Genomic DNA, 19392 nt, shown 5'->3' with positions numbered 1-19392 from the left:
TCATTTAACATATAGACCATGTCCAGATTTCCCCTGGTTGTTATCAAAATGTCCTGTTTTGCTTTCAGAAATCCAGGATCTGATCAAGGGCCATGTGTTATATTTGGTTGCTACATCTCTTCAGTCTCTTAGTACAGAAAAGCATCCTGGTTTTTCCTTTCCACTGCCTTGGTATTTTTGAAGAGTCCAGGCCTGTATTTTTGGGTAGAATTTCCTGTAATCTTGTTCTGATTGCTTCTAGCAGGTTTTGGCAGGAAGAGCACGTATGTAGTGATAGGTACTTCCTATTGCGTTGCTCCAGGTGGGGTCTGCCAGTCTTTATTGCAAAGGTGCCCCCTGCCTGACAGGTGTACGTTGCTTGGGGTCAAAGAGAAAGAGTTGGGGGCAGAAGGCAGACGTAGGACTGAATGGCTCCAGATCCTTGCTCTTTACCACATTGTCCCTATCTTTTTGAAAGCGTTTTTAATTGCTTTATAATATCCTAGCCTATGGAAGTACCACAATTTATATACCTATTCTATTATTATATATTTAATAGTGCTTTTAGTTTTTCACTTGTACATTTTTGTGAATAAATCTTGGTTCTTGTTTCAATTTCTCTACACATACTACATACATATATAGACAATACAGATAGACATGGACAAATTTTTTTTTTTTTGTATTTTTCTGAAGCTGGAAACGGGGAGAGATAGTCAGACAGACTCCCGCATGCGCCTGACCAGGATCCACCCGGCACGCCCACCAGGGGTGACGCTCTGCCCACCAGGGGGCGATGCTCTGCCCCTCCGGGGCGTCGCTCTGCCGAGACCAGAGCCACTCTAGCGCCTGGGGCAGAGGCCAAGGAACCATCCCCAGCGCCCGGGCCATCTTTGCTCCAATGGAGCCTTGGCTGCGGGAGGGGAAGAGAGAGACAGAGAGGAAGGAGGGGTTGGGGGTGGAGAAGCAAATGGGTGCTTCTCCTATGTGCCCTGGCCGGGAATCGAACCTGGGTCCCCTGCACGCCAGACTGACGCTCTACTGCTGAGCCAACCGGCCAGGGCCAGACATGGATAAATTTTTAAGAATATTAGCCATGAGTCAGGCATAAAACTCAAAGGAATAGTTGGACCCAAATTGTGTTTCTGGCAGATGGACTAAGTTAAGACTACCTGCTCAGGTGGGTAAAGTTTTATATTAAAGATTTTTTTTTAAGTGAAAGGAGGGGAGATAGTGAGACAGACTCCCGCATGTGCCCCGACTGGGATTCATCTGGCAACCCCTGTCTGGGGTTGATGCTTGAATCAATCAAGCTATGTTTAGCACCTGAGGCTGATGTGCTCAGTCCATCTGAGCTAATATCAGTGCTTGGGGCCAAACACTCGAACCAGTTAGCCACTGGCTGCAGGAGAGGAAGGGGGAGAGACAGGAAGAGGGAGGAGGAAAGAAGCAGGTGGTCGCTTCTCTTGTGTGCCCTACCAGAAATTGAACCCAGGATGTTCGTATGCCGGGCTGATGCTCTATTCACTGAGACAACCAGCTAGGGCCTACATTAAAGATTAAAAAGAAATTGCAGGCCCTGGCCGGTTGGCTCAGTGGTAGAGCATCGGCCTGGCACGCAGGAGTCCCGGGTTCGATTCCCGGCCAGGGCACACAGGAGAAGCGCCCATCTGCTTCTCCACCCTCCCCCTCTCCTTCCTCTCTGTGTCTCTCTTCCCCTCCCGCAGCCAAGGCTCCATTGGAGCAAAGATGGCCCGGGCGCAGGGGATGGCTCCTTGGCCTCTGCCCCAGGCGCTAGAGTGGCTCTGGTCACAGCAGAGCGACGCCCTGGAGGGGCAGAGTATCACCCCCTGGTGGGCAGAGCGTCGCCCCTGGTGGACGTGCCGGGTGGATCCCGGTCGGGTGCATGTGGGAGTCTGTCTGACTGCCTCCCCGTTTCCAGCTTAAGAAAAATACCCCCCCCCCAAAAAAAGAAAAGAAATTGCATGCTGTGAGGATCCTTCTTAGAGCTGTTTTGGAGTTATTTTGTCCTGTAGAAGCTTCTGCTTGCCAACCAATGGATGTATTCCATTGTCTCTGAGAGGTTTGGAATTCTCTCAAGGGTGCCCCTTCAGGTGGGCTAACTTAAAGGTTCCCCAGAGTGGCCATTGTAATTCCAAACAGAAAGAACACTCACCAGAAAGGCAATGTTTGATAGAAACAGAAGGATAAGACCTTTAAATAGGTCCCAAATAAAATCAGAAGAGCTCAGTGGAAGGGAGGGAGCTTGGCATCTGATGGACTTAACCACAGGGAACAAGACAACTCATGCTCATGGAAGTGGAGAGCCTGGGTGGCCCGAGTGGGCGCCTCGCACACTTCCAGGCTTGGTTAGTTCCTCAGAGGTTTGTCTCCTTTGATCCCACTTCTGACATCCTGTAATGTCACCTTGAAAATAAAATTGCCAGTATTTACCAGCAAAATGGATTTATCCGGGAATAACAGAATTGCAGTCTGGGATAAGCAAGATGTCGCGAGCTACTGGCAAGTTCGAAGAGACAGAGGGCAGGGCAGCTTCATTGTGGGCAGAACAAGAGTTTGAGGTTGTGGCCATTTCTCCTTCGCTGAAAATGACAGTGCATTGTTTCTGGGCAGGGAGGGATCTTTCTGTTTTTTTCTTAAAAGCAGGAGCTGAAATTCTTATATGAAAAATGAAAAATGACCTCCCTTGTCGAGATAATGCTTCTTTCTGCTGGTTATGCAAGTTGCGGCTAGCGGTCCATGGGAGTTCCCCTTCAGGGCTTCCCGACACCGTTTTGAAGTGAGGCTCTCTGTGTTTATTTTCCTGATGCACACGGCAGGTGCTGTGTGAGACCGGGGGCTAGAGTCATACTTGGAGTTGGAGAGTGTTTGATCTGTGTGTGTCCTTGCCTGTGGTAATTATCTGTGACACTTATTTTCTTACCAGTTTGTTCACCATTTTAAAGTCTTAAGTCTAAGGCACCCAATCTGAGGGTGCATTTGATCTTTTCTTCTCTGTGGACTTGTTACTGTGGATAGAAGCAGAATGGAGGGGGGAAAACTGAGCAGGCAGCTGGAGTTCTGGCAGTAAGAAGGGAAAAAGAAAGGAAGGAAGAAAAGGAGACAGAGAGAATGAACTCAGGGAGAGACTGTTCCTTGAGCGAGATTCCTGTTACTGTCCTCTGGATATCTGCAGATTTCTTCTTCCTTTGTGTCCCTCTTCCTCCTCTTGATCCTCAGACAAGTCATAACATGCAACTTAATCTTTATTTGCAGCCAAAGTGATTATCCACCAGACACTTAGTGTCTTAGAAGATATCGTGGAGAACATCTCCGGGGAGTCCACCAAGTCCCGACAGATCTGCTACCATTCACTGCAGGAGTCCGTTCAGGTCTCCCTGGCCCTCTTCCCAGCTTTTATTCATCAGTCAGGTAGGAGCTGGCCCCCGACCTCCCTGATGGGGGTGCCACCAAGGGCCAGAGTGGCTGCGCGGCTCTTAGAGCACGCGGGGTCCGCAGTGCAGGCCTGGACACTGAGGGCCGAGGGCAGCGCGTTATGTGGGGAGTCCGGGGCCCAGGCCCCATGGAACCTCGCTGTGGGCTCACACCTGTGTCAGGTGGCACCGAGTTACTTGCCTCTTTTTCAGTTTGGAGGCTCTGCCTTCTCTCAGTGTGGGACATAAATGGCTGAGTACTGGGGCACTGTGAACGACAGAACTTTCTGCCATAGTGCTGTTGATTTATAGATGGCAAGGCGGGTGTTAGGATGATGCCCCTCACCCCGCTCTGTCACTGTCACCATCACCGATAGAGGCTCTCTTTAGTTCTGTGGATGAATGTGAGAGCGTTTACAGTAGGAGTCTTGTCAGTCTTACAGGAAAACTATTGGGTTTTTTTCCCCCATTGATTTGAGATGGGGGTAAGGAGGGAGAGAGAGAGAAGCATCAGTTGTTTCGCTTATCTGTTTCATTTAGTTGTGCACTCATTGATTGTTTCTCATAAGTGCCCTGACCCGGGGTCGGACCCCATGACCTCTAGCACGCTGGGTCACAGCTCTGTCCACTCAGCCGTCTGGCCAGGGCCTTGGGGGCTTTTTAGCAAAAATTCACTGATTGCATTTTGTAAGCAGAGTTCATATAAGGTGATTGTTTAGATCTGGAAGTGGAATCACATTAAAAATAACCAATATTTTCTGAAATGAATGCATTTAGTAGACTGGGGCCACGCAGCACCTTCATTATGTACTTTGAGCCACTTAACCCCTGACAGTTCCAGCTTCAGGGTTGATTGGTCAGAGAGAGAAATCGCTAAAGCACTTAAGGGTTGACTCAACTGAATAATAGTTCCATCAGTGTGTGTGCAGAAATCCATCTGCAGTGACACCTCTGCCCGTGGCCGGGCTGTGTTGGGAGGGAGGCCCGGCTCACCATAGCGGAGCAGTGTTGTCACCATGTCCTCATCATGTCCCACTCTCCGTCCCTGGGTCTGATGGCGTTGGGGACCTTCCTGCAGCAGCACGCCTTCGGGAGAGATGGCAGTGCAGGCTGCAGGAGGAAGGCCATCGAGTCCAGGGTTTCTGCAGCTCCCGGTGCGTGCCGCTGATCGTCTGTCTGCTTTGTCCTTTTGTCCAGATGTGACTGATGAGATGCTGAGCTTTTTCCTCACTTTGTTTCGAGGCCTTAGAGTCCAGATGGGTGTGCCTTTCACCGAGCAGATCATACAGACTTTCCTCAACATGTTTACCAGGTAACCGCACCTGCTGTCCACGGTTTTCAAACTTCGAGTGAGAAGTGGTAGCACCTGGCTCCGGGGTGTGGCAGTGTGTGCTCATGCTCTTCACTTGTCTCAGTGGCTGTTCCTGCTGGCCCCCGAGCAGCGTGCCGTGGCTACTGTGTGGTTTCTCTTGTCCGCAGAGAGCAGCTAGCCGAGAGTATCCTGCATGAGGGCAGCACTGGCTGCCGGGTGGTCGAGAAGTTCCTGAAGATCCTGCAGGTGGTGGTGCAGGAGCCCGGCCAGGTGTTCAAGCCCTTCCTGCCCAGCATCCTCTCCCTGTGCATGGAGCAGGTGTACCCCATCATTGCCGAGGTACAAGAGGCGGCCGGGCCCCGGCTGCTGCCCACTGGGCAGGGAGTGGAATATCAAGGAAGAAAGATTGTTTTAAAGCTGATTTGTTAGCTCTTTTACCTTCTTTGTAAAGTAGTATTTTCCAAGAAAGAATAGAATGCCTTTAGCTTGGTACAGCAATATTCTTATATCGGGGTTGGAATTAATTAGAACTAGTCTAGTGTAATCAGGGTTGGCTGGTAAGGTCAGCCTCCCATGGTGAATGTGTAGTTTTCACAGTAGACGTAACAAATGTGCTCACTTTCCTGTCGAGAACACTCATGATCTCAAGAGTGGAGGCAAGTTCTCAGTGTGTCAAAGCTGACCTGTTCTAGGAAAGGCGGCAGACACCAGCACGACAAGCCCAGAACAAGTATAGGTTTAACCACGTGTCTGTAATAGTTACGGAGATAAGAGCTAACCGTTTTAACCACCCAAGTCAGGGTTGAAAGGAGTCCGGCTGCTTTGCAGCATTAATACACACGGGCTTGGGCGGATTCCCGCCATGGACGCTTGTGCACTCTGGTCTCAGTTTCATCTCAGTCAGCCTGGGTTAAATATAGGTGGGCCTGTGACTTCGAATTCTACAGAGACATCCAGAGTAACACGACCTGTTATGCATTCTAGTGACTTGGAGATTTTTGGTCAAATTAGAAAATATTGCTGAGCCCGCGTTCCTCGCCCCTCTCCATTCCAGAATCCCAGCTGCGGGGGAAAGAGGAGGCAGGCCCAGAGGGCATGAGCCCCGCACCCCACCTCCCCAGAGGGCCTGCCCCCTCCCGAGGGCCCCTCTTTCCGTGGCTCCTACGTGCCCCTTCACAGCCCCCCTTTCTGCAGAGGGCATGAGCCCCGCACCCCACCTCCCCAGAGGGCCTGCCCCCTCCCGAGGGCCCCTCTTTCCGTGGCTCCTACGTGCCCCTTCACAGCCCCCCTTTCTGCAGAGGGCATGAGCCCCGCACCCCGCCTCCACGGAGGGCCTGCCCCCTCCCGAGGGCCCTCTTTCCGTGGCTCCTACGTGCCCCTTCACAGCCCCCCTTTCTGCAGAGGGCATGAGCCCCGCACCCAGCCTCCCCAGAGGGCCTGCCCCCCCCGAGGGCCCCTCTTTCCGTGGCTCCTACGTGCCCTTCACAGCCCCTCTTTCTGCAGAGGGCATGAGCCCCGCACCCCGCCTCCCCAGAGGGCCTGCCCCCCCCGAGGGCCCCTCTTTCCGTGGCTCCTACGTGCCCCTCCATAGACTCCCGTTCTGCAGAGGGCATGAGCCCCGCACCCCGCCTCCCCAGAGGGCCTGCCCCCCCCGAGGGCCCCTCTTTCCGTGGCTCCTACGTGCCCTTCACAGACCCCCGTTCTGCAGAGGGCATGAGCCCCGCACCCCGCCTCCCCAGAGGGCCTGCCCCCCCCGAGGGCCCCTCTTTCCGTGGCTCCTACGTGCCCCTCCATAGACCCCCGTTCTGCAGAGGGCATGAGCCCCGCACCCCGCCTCCCCAGAGGGCCTGCCCCCCCTGAGGGCCCCTCTTTCCGTGGCTCCTACGTGCCCTTCACAGACCCCCGTTCTGCAGAGGGCATGAGCCCCGCACCCCGCCTCCCCAGAGGGCCTGCCCCCCCCGAGGGCCCCTCTTTCCGTGGCTCCTACGTGCCCCTCCATAGACCCCCGTTCTGCAGAGGGCATGAGCCCCGCACCCCGCCTCCCCAGAGGGCCTGCCCCCCCCCGAGGGCCCCTCTTTCCGTGGCTCCTACGTGCCCTTCACAGACCCCCGTTCTGCAGAGGGCATGAGCCCCGCACCCCGCCTCCCCAGAGGGCCTGCCCCCCCCCGAGGGCCCCTCTTTCCGTGGCTCCTACGTGCCCTTCACAGCCCCTCTTTCTGCAGAGGGCATGAGCCCCGCACCCCGCCTCCCCAGAGGGCCTGCCCCCCCCGAGGGCCCCTCTTTCCGTGGCTCCTACGTGCCCTTCACAGCCCCTCTTTCTGCAGAGGGCATGAGCCCCGCACCCCGCCTCCCCAGAGGGCCTGCCCCCCCCGAGGGCCCCTCTTTCCGTGGCTCCTACGTGCCCCTCCATAGACCCCCGTTCTGCAGAGGGCATGAGCCCCGCACCCCGCCTCCCCAGAGGGCCTGCCCCCCCCCCGAGGGCCCCTCTTTCCGTGGCTCCTACGTGCCCTTCACAGACCCCCGTTCTGCAGAGGGCATGAGCCCCGCACCCCGCCTCCCCAGAGGGCCTGCCCCCCACCGAGGGCTCCTCTTTCCGTGGCTCCTACGTGCCCTTCACAGCCCCCCTTTCTGCAGAGGGCATGAGCCCCGCACCCCGCCTCCCCAGAGGGCCTGCCCCCCCCGAGGGCCCCTCTCTCCGTGGCTCCTACGTGCCCCTCCATAGACCCCCTTTCTGCAGAGGGCATGAGCCCCGCACCCCGCCTCCCCAGAGGGCCTGCCCCCCCCGAGGGCCCCTCTCTCCGTGGCTCCTACGTGCCCCTTCACAGCCCCTCTTTCTGCAGAGGGCATGAGCCCCGCACCCGCCTCCCCAGAGGGCCTGCCCCCCCCGAGGGCCCCTCTTTCCGTGGCTCCTACGTGCCCCTCCATAGACCCCCTTTCTGCAGAGGGCATGAGCCCCGCACCCCGCCTCCCCAGAGGGCCTGCCCCCCCCGAGGGCCCCTCTCTCCGTGGCTCCTACGTGCCCCTTCACAGCCCCTCTTTCTGCAGAGGGCATGAGCCCCGCACCCGCCTCCCCAGAGGGCCTGCCCCCCCCGAGGGCCCCTCTTTCCGTGGCTCCTACGTGCCCCTCCATAGACCCCCGTTCTGCAGAGGGCATGAGCCCCGCACCCAGCCTCCCCAGAGGGCCTGCCCCCCCCGAGGGCCCCTCTCTCCGTGGCTCCTACGTGCCCCTTCACAGCCCCTCTTTCTGCAGAGGGCATGAGCCCCGCACCCGCCTCCCCAGAGGGCCTGCCCCCCCCGAGGGCCCCTCTTTCCGTGGCTCCTACGTGCCCCTCCATAGACCCCCGTTCTGCAGAGGGCATGAGCCCCGCACCCAGCCTCCCCAGAGGGCCTGCCCCCCCCGAGGGCCCCTCTCTCCGTGGCTCCTACGTGCCCCTTCACAGACCCCCGTTCTGCAGAGGGCATGAGCCCCGCACCCCGCCTCCCCAGAGGGCCTGCCCCCCCCGAGGGCCCCTCTCTCCGTGGCTCCTACGTGCCCCTCCATAGACCCCCGTTCTGCAGAGGGCAGGTCTGCTCCAAAGGCTGCTTACTGTCTGTCTGCAGCGTCCAGAGTTGCGTAAGATCGGCAGGTTAGCTGGGCAGCTTGTTTATCTCAGGAAAGAAACAGCACGCTCACAATAGGACAGATCAAATCAGCTGCTCTTTGAAGAGAAAATGCATGTTCCTAATTGTTCTTCCATTTAGAAGCCTGCGTCTGGCTTGAAAAGCTGAGTGCTTCCGTCAGGAGAAAGGCCTCTTGGCTCCGACCCAGGCATTCTGTCTGAGGTGTGGCCCTGTGTGTGCTGAAGAACCCTTTGAGTTTTTTTTGTTTGTTTTTTTGTGACAGAGACAGACAGACAGGAAAGGAGAGAGATGAGAAGCATTAATTTTTTGTTGCGGCTCCTTAGTCTCCTTAGTTATTTGTTGATTGCTTTCTCATATGTGCCTTGACCGGGAAGAGGGGTGGTGGGCTGCAGCAGAGCAAGTGACCCTTGCTCAGGCCAGCGACCGTGGGGTTGTCTATGACCCCATGCTCAAGCCAGTGACCTGGGGGTTTTGAACCTGGGTCCTCTGTGTCCCAGTCTGACGCTCTATCCACTGTGCCACTGTTTGGTCAGGCAAGAAGAACCCCTTATTTGAACTGCCGGCCCCAGGGTTGATAGGACAGGAGTGTGGATGGGCAGCTGATGCTCTGCTTGCCATTGCCAGGCATCCAGGCCCCTTTGCTGCTCTGGCCAGGCAGTGGGCGGCTCCCCGGGCTGCAGGAAGGGAGGTGTGAGAGTCTGTGTGTCTCTCCACAGCGCCCCTCCCCGGACGTGAAGGCTGAGCTGTTCGAGCTCCTTTTCCGGACTCTGCATCACAACTGGAGGTACTTCTTCAAGTCCACTGTCCTGGCCAGTGTCCAGAGGGGGGTCGCCGAGGAGCAGATGGAGAACGAGCCTCAGTTCAGCGCCGTCATGCAGGTAAGGGGGCAGCGTGGCTGAGGCTGCCCTGGGCCCCATTGGGAATACACAGGCCTCACTCAGGACACTGCCTGGGTCCTCGAGCCGTCTGCCCCGTCCGTGGTCTGCTGCTCTGTACTCAGTGCCACTTCCCTGATGGGGCCACTGCAGCAGGTGCTGTCGGTGCAGCCCTGGGGTGGTCTGAAGCTCCGCTCTGCCTCTTGGTACCTGTGAAGTTAGTTAACTTCTGGGAACCTCAGTCTCTCCATCTGTAAGTGGGGACAGTACTGCCTGTGTCCTGGGTTCGTTGTGCGGTCGAGTGAGGCACACAGAGTTGCTGGTGCGCATGCAGGCCAGGCTGTCAGCCCCCTGCGCCTGCAGCAGTGAGCAGTGGTCCCGGTGCGAGGGGGCTGCCGCACCACCCTCGCCGGGCTCGGGACTGGAAGCTCACCACGGAGAAGTCTCGGAAGGGAAGCCCCAGCGGTGCATGTTGTAGCCATGACGTGGCCAGTCCAGTATTGGGAGGAGCCCTGCCCGACACTCAGCGCTCCCTCTCAGGTCCGGTGTGGCCACCTGGGGGGCCGAGCACAGCGTGTCATGGGAGCTGGGCGCCCTCGCTGGGCTGGCCGGCTGGAGGGTGGCTGCATTCAGGCGCTTTCTTGTTCTGCACTCGTGGTATAGTTTTGTGTTCTCAGTCTGGGTGGAAGTAGGAGGTTTTCTTTGTGTTTTCTCAGGGCACGCTTTTCCTCCTGGGGAAGCAGAGGGGTTGGCCCTCCTCACCCTCAGGCTCCCCCTGCTCCCCCGCCCCCGCCCAGCACACCCTGAGTGCTGGTGCGTCTGGGGAAGCAGCACCCTCCTGGGTCCCTCAGTCACTTCGCTGACCCCGTGTGGGCTGGGCTTTGGATACTGGTGTCCCCTCTGCCTGCCTCTTAACCTCTGTCCTTGCTGTTAAGACATTCGGTAGACGGTACTGGTAAAAGCCACTTTGAAAATCTGTCTCATAGTTTGGTGCGTCTTAAGAAGTTGAACATATGTTTACTGTGTTATCTAGCAATTCCACTTCGAGGCTTTTTGCCTAAGATAAATGAAAGCATATATTCACACTGCGTGCACATAGATGTTTATAGTTGCTTCTTCCAAAATTGCCAAAAGCTGTAAACATTTCAAATGTCTGTCAGCCGGTCAATGTATGAACGTGGTACCTGCATCTAAGGGCCTGCTACCCAGCAACAAAAGGGGACGTGTTTTTACACAAGTGGCAACACAGGTGACTCCTACAGTAGGGGAGGCACAGAGCCAGCTGCAGAAGACTGTACTGCGTGGTTCTCTGCCGTGACCGTGGTGGGGAAGGCGTGCCTCGAGAGGCAGGAGCCCAGCGGAGGTTGCTGGGGCCTGGCGGACTGACTGCAAGGGGCCCGAGGGGAGTTTCTGAGGAGCGGGAGGAGTTCTGGGTCTCTTTCCTCTGTGATGGACAACGGGGTGTGTTGGCCAGGATTACATAATGGTGAGCCTCCAAAGGGTGAACTTCACTCTGTGTCAGACTTCAAGAAACCAGACTTTAAAAAATGAGTGAATGAGGCCCTGGCCGGTTGGCTCAGTGGTAGAGCGTCGGCCTGACGTGCGGAAGTCCTGGGTTCAATTCCCGGCCAGGGCACACAGGAGAAGCGCCCATCTGCTTCTCCACCTCTCCCCCCCTCCTTCCTCTCTGTCTCTCTCTTCCCCTCCCGCAGCCGAGGCTCCATTGGAGCAAAAATGGCCCGGGTGCTGGGGATGGCTCCTTGGCCTCTGCCCCACGCGCTAGAGTGGCTCTGGTTGCGACAGAGCAACGCCCCGGAGGGGCAGAGCATCGCCCCCTGGTGGGCGTGCCGGGTGGATCCCGGTCGGGCGCATGCGGGAGTCTGACTGTCTCTGTTTCCAGCTCCAGAAAAAGACCAAAAAAAAAAAAAAAAAAAAAAAAAAAGTGAATGAATGAAACCAACTGGGCATCATGGAGACCCCGTCACTGTAGCTGGGGTCACAGAGCCTTTTCCTACCTCTGGAGCCCAGGGACAATGTCATAAGGCGGTCACCGGCTTGTTCTAGGGAGGGCCCTTGCACACCATTGGCTGCCCCACTCTTCTCAGCCGCTGCTGGAGCATGTTTCTGGTATTTTGGGGGAGTGAGAGGTTCTTTTTGCTCTTAAACTAGTTAGTAACTTTTACAACCCAGAAATTGCAAAGCAGTTTAAAAATTTGCTATTGCTTAACCCCAAGGCAGAGGCGGTCGGCTGCGCAGGAGCCTCTGAGGATCTGTGGTCACAGGACCTGGACTCGGTGCGGCGGCTTCTGTGGGCACTGCCTGGCTGAGAGGAGGCTGGAGCATGTGACTTCATCGTTAGCATCTGCCTTCAGAGGGGTCTTAGGAAGAAGTCTAGAGGGTTATTATGGAAAGTCTAGGATGAGGCCAGCAGAAGTCAGGCCCACGGGGGGACTCAGGAGCTGAGACTACGTGGGAACCTTCCTCAGATCTGACAGGCCGGGAAATCTGGGATCAGAGAGCCCCTTGCCCTGCCGTCTGCACGAGGAGCCACTTGGGGAATGCTGGTTCTTCTGGAGGGGCTGCAGCGGGGGTGTGGTCTGAGGGTGTTGAGTGCTGCTTATAAGTGGTGGTCTTGTCTCCCTGGACAGGCTTTTGGACAGTCATTTCTCCAGCCTGACATCCACCTGTTTAAACAAAATCTCTTCTACTTGGAGACACTCAACACCAAGCAGAAACTGTACCACAAGGTAAGTGTCCGTCTCTCAGAAAGGTCCCTTCCTCAGAGGCGTCAGGCCCTGCCTGTCCCACCCTCCTCAGGTCAATAGCAGATGCATAATGCGAAGTAGACTGGGACCTGAGGCCCCGGGGACCCTGCTCAGCCTCCTGGCCAGCGCTCACTGGGCACTCTGTCTGCAGAAGATCTTCCGGAGCACCATGCTGTTCCAGTTCGTTAACGTGCTGCTGCAGGTCCTCGTGCACAAGTCCCACGACCTTCTGCAGGAGGAGATCGGCATCGCCATTTACAACATGGCCTCTGTGGACTTTGATGGCTTCTTTGCCGCCTTCCTCCCTGAGTTCCTGACCAGCTGTGATGGCGTGGATGCCAACCAGAAGAATGTGCTGGGGCGGAACTTCAAGATGGATCGGGTGAGGAGAGAGGCCGGGCTGAAGGGAGGGCAGGTGTGGGCTGTGATGCCGGGTGCCTGCTGGGGGCGGGGGGGGCAGGCTACCCTCACTCTGTACCCCATGCGCTTCCTGGGTGAGTCTGGCTGTGCCTGGGCTGAGGGAGGGCACGTGCTCTCCCTGTTTCAGCTCGTGCAGCGCTGTGTTCTCCGTCTCTGCAGCCACGGGCCCTGGTTGGGCCTGGCAGTCCACTGCTTTGTGTCGGCCTCTCGGCTCGTGCTGCGCCCTGTCAGGCACGCTCTGACCCCTGCTCTTTCCTCCCGGGCTGTGAGCTGCTGCAGCCCAGATGCAGACTCACAGATGGGCTGAGAAGACTGGCGTTCTGGAGCTGCTTCTCTGGGCCCCAGGCTTAAAGAAGAGACCTGGCTCTTTTCAGCCCCCCACCCGCCTGGCTCTGCAGGGCTTGACCGGCTGCCAGTCCTGAAGGCGCCCTTACGGTGTTCACCCGTTTGCTGCGTGCCAGGGCAGGGTCTGGCGGGCTGCCCCCCCTGTGCGACCCCCTGGGTGGGAGAGGGCATGCTGATGGCCTGGGCACACATGGAGGCGTCACTGCTGTGTCCGGGCCCCTGGTGCCCAGGCTTTCCTGCCCTGGGCCCGCCTCCGTCCTGTGTGGGCTGCTCAGGCCCTGCCGCTTGCTGGACCGCTGTCCCGGGAGCCTTCACTGCCGCCCCTCCACACGTGGTCAGGGGACCTCTTCCGCACGCCCTCTCAGTGCCCCCTGGGTCCCGTGCCCGCCCCCGCCCACGTTCACTCAGTCTGCAGACTGGCGCTGCTCTGGCTGCTGCAGACCAGCCTTGCTTTCCTGGTCCTGTCCTTGGACTCAGCTCCTGGTTTTTTTATTTTATTTCTATTTTAATTTGTGTTGACGTGGTTTCAGGTGCCCCACTCAGTATAACATTCTCTACCCCCCACATCATGCCCCTTCCCCAGCTCCTATTTTCCTTTGTCTTGGAATCTTTCTTGCCCCAGCATTGAGCTTGTTTGCTCTTGAGTTTAAAGTTCATGTCAGCCGCTTTTTTCCTTTTCTAGAGGCCAAATCCTAACCCATAATAATCAATGTTTACTGATACCATTACCAGCCAACTTTGCGATTTAAAGCATGGTTTCCAAACTTAGTCATGCATCAGAGCTCCTGGGTACTTTATTAAAAATACAGAAATGCCTGACCAGGCGGTGGCACAGTGGATAGAGCGTCGGACTGGGATGCGGAAGACCCAGGTTCAAGACCTTGAGGTCGCCAGCTTGAGCGTGGGCTCATCTGGTTTGAGCAAAAAGCCCACCAGCTTGAGCCCAAGGTCGCTGGCTCAAGCAAGGGGTTACTCGATCTGCTGAAGGCCCACGGTCAAGGCACATATGAGAAAGCAATCAATGAACAACTAAGGTGTTGCAACACGCAACGAGAAACTAATGATTAATGCTTCTCATCTCTCCGTTCCTGTCTTTCTCTTTCTATCCCTCTCTCTGATTCTCTCTCTGTCTCTGTAAAAACAAACCAAAAAAACCCCCCAAAAAACAAAACAAATGTATGTGTTTTACCAGGAAATTCAGATTTGACATTTGGGAGCCATTGGTTTAAGACACTGTTTGATGGGTGAAGTAAATGAATTGGCGCCTTCATTCATTCATTCACTGTTTGAAGGCGCTGCCTCAGGCCCTGGGTCGGGTGTTGGGCATCAGTCTCTGCCTTCAAAACATCTTGTTGGACTGGCAGCAGTGCCCACTGTGGACCACACGGGGCTTCCTGATGTGGAGATCCTGTGGGCCATTTCCCAGGTGAACACAGGCTCAGAAAGGCCAGCAGTCAGTTGGCAGTTACAGAACTTGGGAATGCCAGAGCCAGGAAGTGGGTGTCAGCCTGTCGCTCTGGTCATAGCCTGCGTGCTCTGTCCACAAGCAGGGTGAGCTGGGGCTCTGAGATCCTGCGCAGGCCCGGAGCTGTGGCCTGGGGCTGGAAGTCGGTGTTGGAGGGCCCCATGGGCAGAGGCGGGCTTTGCACAGTCAGAGAGTGGGGTTAGCCAGGTAAAGGGTTGGAGTGGAGGAGAGCTGGAAGTGCCTTGCACTGTTTCTGAGCCTTGCCCTATCACTCGGGTTTCATCAGGGATCACTTAGCTGGCATCAGCCAGGCAGAGAGCTGACCCACTGTGACAGGGAACCGCTGCTGTTACTCTGGGTTGGCGCATGGCCTGGCATTCAGTGGTTCCTATCTAAGGGTGAGCACACGGACCTCAGGCGTCGTCGTGCTGGCTGCAGTGTTTGGGTTTCAACTGCTAGGGGCCCAGCCGGTGGCGGTCAGCAGGGGAGGTGGTAAGCCCACGGAGGACTTTGTCTACGTGCGCAGCTGGCTGTGGCGAAGGGGAGCCGCGCCCTAGCAGCCATACTGCTGCCCCCCTTCCCTTCTGTCTCGTAACTATGGCAGGTTCCCTAGTCCCTCTGTGCTCACCGCCTTCGTCTGCGGGCGTGCGGTGGGGCAGGACCGGGTGTGCGCCTGCCCCTCTTCCCCCATAGCGCCCGTGTTCACCCGTGCTTCGGGCAGGAGGGGAAGGGCGAGTTGTGTGAAGCGTTGTCAGAGCCGGGAGCTCACTCTGGGACGGGAGCGCTGGGGGGCGGGGGGTGACGGGTGCTGGGTGCAGCCAGGCTGCAGCTGTGCCCCTGCCTTCCAGGACCTGCCCTCGTTCACCCAGAATGTGCACAGGCTGGTCAACGACCTGCGATACTACAGACTCTGCAACGACAGCCTGCCCCCAGGCACCGTGAAGCTCTAGGCGCGGCCTGCGCACGGCCCGAGGGACACGGACTCTGCGGCTGCCACCTGCACCAGCTCATCCTCTGCCACGCTGCCTCCCGGATGGGGCTCGGGGCGCCTCAGGACCCTCACAGCCTGAGGGAGCCCCTGCCCTCCTCCACACTCCTCCTCTGCTGCCCCCAGCGGAGCTGGCCTCGGTGCAGTGCCGGGCGTCGGGCCGCAGATGAATACGGGGCTCAGTACCAGGGAGGCGCCGGGAAATCCTGTGCGGAGCTCCGTGCAGATTATGCGTGGATCAGTCATGACACAGAACTGCCAAGGACAGCTTGTGACAGTGCCACCTTCTCACCATTCCACCCCCCACCCTCTCGGGCCCCCCGCCGAGGAGAGACATGCTGTCGGAACTGTCCCAGCACTTCTGTCAACCCCCTCACCCCACTTGCCTTGAAGTCTCTGCTCTGTTAGAGATTGGCGGACTCATGGGTTTTTTGTTCTTATTTTCTCATCATTCCATTGTGATACTAAGAAGCTTAATGAAAAAATAAAATGCTTATGTTGTTGTTATATAAACACTTGTTAGGGGGGTTCTTCACAGTCAGAGCCCCTCAGGGCCACATCCAGGTGTGGTGCGATACAGGACCGGCCTGGGGGGGGCGGGCAGGGAGGGGGCAGGGCGGGCACCGGGAGGGCGAAGCTGTGCAGGCCCCCTGGGGGAGAGAGGAGGACCAGCTTGCTAGAGCCTGGCTGCACCCCACCCTCTTCTAGAGAACATCGTTCTTCAGCCGTGTGAAGACATGGGGTCCCCATTTCTCATTCAAAAGGGGGTCCTTGGTGTCACAGTTAACCTAGAGGGGGTGGGGTGGAGTCCAAGGGGGGCCCCTGCTCCTCACGTGTGGCTCCCAGCACTCCACCTCCCAGAGGAAGGGGCCTCCCCAAGGTGCCCAGCCAGGCACCGGCCCTCAGTGGGCTGAAGGGAAGTGCTCTCTCTTGAGTGGTCTGAAAATAGTGGGAGGGGAGGGGAGGGTGGGTGAGGAGTGGGCAGGGCTCAGGGCTTACTGGTGTGTCTGCCATTTGTGAGTCCGCCAAATAGCACTTGTCCTCCGAGTTTCTGGGCTGACCGGGCCGTAGCTCCTCCTGGTTTAGTGTCAGTGAGTGGATAGCCGGGACTCAGGCAGGTTCTCTCGTGGACCAGCACGCCTGGCTGGCAGGAAGTTAGTAAGGGGGTGTTTCCGGAAGGGGAAGCGCTGCCCCTGGCTTGTTGGTGGGACTGGGGAGGAAGGGAGCTGGGGGCTGATGGCTTCTATTCTGAGGTTTGTATAAGAATCACTTTGGGGGTGGTGGGCTGTGGGTGGGGCCCTGGGCTGGGTCTGAGGGAGAGAGCGGCACAGCCCCCCTGTGTCAATCACAGCCCCCTTGTGTCAGTCACAGCCTTCAGCTGCACAAGCCCCACTTCCGAGTTCAGAGAGGAGTGATGGAAGCTCCAGCCGCTCTTCTGCAGGCGGAATTAACATGCAGTTCTGGGGCTATAAATACCGGCTCACCTGTCTGTCGAGGAAGATCGGGCGTGCTGAGGTGCCTGACGTTTAGAAAGGGCTTTTTGAATGGCTCGAGTTGGGGGGGGTGAGGGATAGGTTTTGTTGCCTGTGGGCCCCACCCTTGGACAGAACACAAGGCAGGACCTGGGATGGGAGAGGAAAGGCGTGGGGCATCCCGAGCTGGGATGGAGGATTGTTTTTTTTGAGAGGAGGGGAGATAGAGATACAGATGCCCGCATGCACCTTGGTTGGGGTGCATCTGGCAACCCCCATCTGGGGCCGATGCTCGAATCAACTGAACTATCCTCAGCACTTGAGGCCAAGACTCACACCAACTGAACTATCCTCAGCGCCGGGTCGATGCTTGAACCACTGGCTGCAAGAGGGGGACAGGGAAGGGGAGAAGCAGATGCTCGCTACTCCTGTGTGCCCTGACCAGGGATTGAAGCCAGGACCTCTGCATGCCAGGCTGACGCTTTGTCCACTGAGCCAACCGGCCAGGGTCAGATGGAGGATTTTTGATCCAAGACTTTTGCGTATGGCCCTGTGAGCTTCCAGTCCTTGGAGGCGTGCGAGCAGAGGCTGGGTGACCTGCAGAAGGGGTCTCCTCCTCGGGGAGGGAGGTCAGACCGGTCTCTGGTCTGCTGCGTCTTGTCTGTTGTGCCCCACGTAGGGTCTGGCACAGAGCGTCCCTGAAGGAGCTTGGGTGGAGTGGGTGCGTTCTCCGGCCCTTGATGGATCAGAAGTTGTCTTTGCGTTCCTAGTGAGGGGGCAGGGACAGGCTCCTGGCGGGGGGGTTTCCACGAGGTGGGCTGCGTTCCCTGTGGCCTGTGAGCGCGAGGAGGCCGGCCTGCCTCCACTCCGGTGTCCATGCCCTGCTTTTCCTCTGGTTTGTCAGTTCCTGCTGTGAAAGGAAAAGGAGCTGATGAGACTTCTTCGCAGTTTCCAGCATTTTCCTCCGCTGCCTACCATTGGCCTGTGTGGTTGAGGGTTGACTTTCCTGTTAACAGTTATTTTTTTCTCCTGACTATAAAATATGGAATATGTGGAAAATGCAGAAAACTGAAAAGGCACCTAATCCCACTGCCTCTGGGAATATTTTGGATAAATTTTCTTTCCACCTTTCCCTATATGTGTGCTAATATGTATGATTTTTGCCTTTTCTTCTTCTTTTTTTTTTTTTTTAAATAAAATTGAACTCTTGTTTTGTAGCCTCCTTTTTATTCACTTAACATGTTGTGGCTATTTCCTCATGTTACTAAATACTCTCTAAAGCCTGGTCTTTCATGGCAGGCTGTGTCCCATCGTGGGATGCACCAGGTTTTGTTAGCTTGTCTTTATGACTTTTGCTGCTGCAGTGGACGTCCTTGTGCATAAACCTTGCTATTCTTCCGATGATTTCCATAGGTTCGGTTCCTAGCCGTGAAATTGTGGGCTCAGGGTTTTTTTTGAGTCTTGTGGTATACATATTGCCGGGGCCTGGTTTCAGATCTGAGGGAGGATTTAAGTGACAGACTTAAAGAGTTGTAGAAGGTCTGAGCTGCAAGGCTCTGTGGAGACAGTTGATAAAATCAGCCCCTGGCTTTGTGGATCTTGGGGGCTTTGAGGCCCAGAGACCCTGACGGGTTTAGTGGTGACACGTAACCAGGCCTCCTTGCCCAGTTCTGAGCAACGTTATTGTCCCAGAGCGTGACGCCTCTGCAGGGCTGTGGGACCAGAGGGAGGAAGGGGCTGAGTCCTCGGGCCTTGGCAGGAACCGCGATTGGCGGTGGTTCACTGACTTAACGAACGTTATGTATCGGATAGATACCAGGGGAAGGACTTGGAGACGAGTAAGACGCAGCCTGCGCCTGCAGGAGTTCGTGGACCAGCGGGCAGGACAGACGGGCAGACAGGCCGTTGCCGCAGGGTGTGCTCAGGAACGTGGTGGCGGTCCGGAGTCCAGGAAATGGGGGGAGGGTTGTAGGTGGAACTAGGGGAGGGGGGGATGGGGGAGGGGGGAGGACCAGGGCAGGTTCATTGCAGGCACGGCCCTCTGAGACGGGGCGTGGGGGGGAGGTGAAGACTCGGCTGACAGGGTCTTCAGGCTGGCAAGCAGGCCGGAGCCGCTCGGAGGCATCGGAAGGTTGCCGTGGAGCGTGGCTGCGGAAATGGATAGAGCAGGGGTCGGGAACCTATGGCTCGCGAGCCAGATGCGGCTCTTTTGATGGCTGCATCTGGCTCGCAGACAAATCTTTAATAAAAAAAATAATAACGTAAAAAAATAGAAAACATTCTCATGTATTACAATCTATTCATTTCCTACCACTCATGTTCATGGTTGCGGGTGGCTGGAGCCAATCACAGCTGTCCTCCGGGGGAACACCCAAATTTTTATTGGATAATGCGTAAGGTACACGGGTGGTTGTATGGCTCTCACGGAATTACATTTTAAAATATGTGGCGTTCATGGCTCTCTCAGCCAAAAAGATTCCCGACCGCTGGGGTAGAGGGACTAGATATTTTTGTCAACCGAGATGTGTTGAGTAAAAAGGAACATTATCAGCAGTAATTCTGGGACAACAGGGATGCGCTGGGACCTCGGTCTCCGGGGCCTGGGAGAGAACGAACTTCGATGAAGTGTGTCGTGTCACCCAAGGGGGAGAAGACCACGTCCGGCCAGCGTGTCCCGTTCCCTTCGGACACAGCAGCCGGTCTCACCAGGAGGCGG

At 56.8% G+C, this 19392-nt stretch overlaps 1 protein-coding gene and 1 non-coding gene across 5 annotated transcripts in view; both read left to right on the top strand.

Annotated features, from left to right (window-relative positions):
• The window catches only part of XPO6 (exportin 6), a 122283-nt gene extending 106566 nt beyond the window's left edge, over positions 1-15717 (top strand). For 3 of the 4 annotated variants that reach the window (XM_066275508.1, XM_066275509.1, XM_066275506.1), the window contains 7 exons: positions 3256-3411; positions 4611-4725; positions 4893-5064; positions 9063-9224; positions 11870-11968; positions 12138-12368; positions 15065-15717. In XM_066275508.1, coding sequence (XP_066131605.1) covers positions 3256-3411; positions 4611-4725; positions 4893-5064; positions 9063-9224; positions 11870-11968; positions 12138-12368; positions 15065-15166 — 1037 coding nt within the window. In that variant the 3' untranslated portion in view covers positions 15167-15717. The remainder of the gene's footprint in view (positions 1-3255; positions 3412-4610; positions 4726-4892; positions 5065-9062; positions 9225-11869; positions 11969-12137; positions 12369-15064) is intronic. The other variant, XM_066275507.1, reaches the window with a different exon arrangement.
• TRNAV-GAC (transfer RNA valine (anticodon GAC)) lies at positions 10782-10857 on the top strand. Its single transcript has one exon. It is a non-coding gene; the product is annotated as a tRNA-Val (tRNA).
• Positions 15718-19392: the final 3675 nt, after the last annotated feature.

Source organism: Saccopteryx bilineata, chromosome 4, assembly GCF_036850765.1.
Source record: "Saccopteryx bilineata isolate mSacBil1 chromosome 4, mSacBil1_pri_phased_curated, whole genome shotgun sequence".
Classification (NCBI taxonomy): Eukaryota; Metazoa; Chordata; class Mammalia; order Chiroptera; family Emballonuridae; genus Saccopteryx; species Saccopteryx bilineata.
Note: the sequence above shows the minus strand (reverse complement) of the source record. Positions and strands in the feature narration are given on the sequence as shown.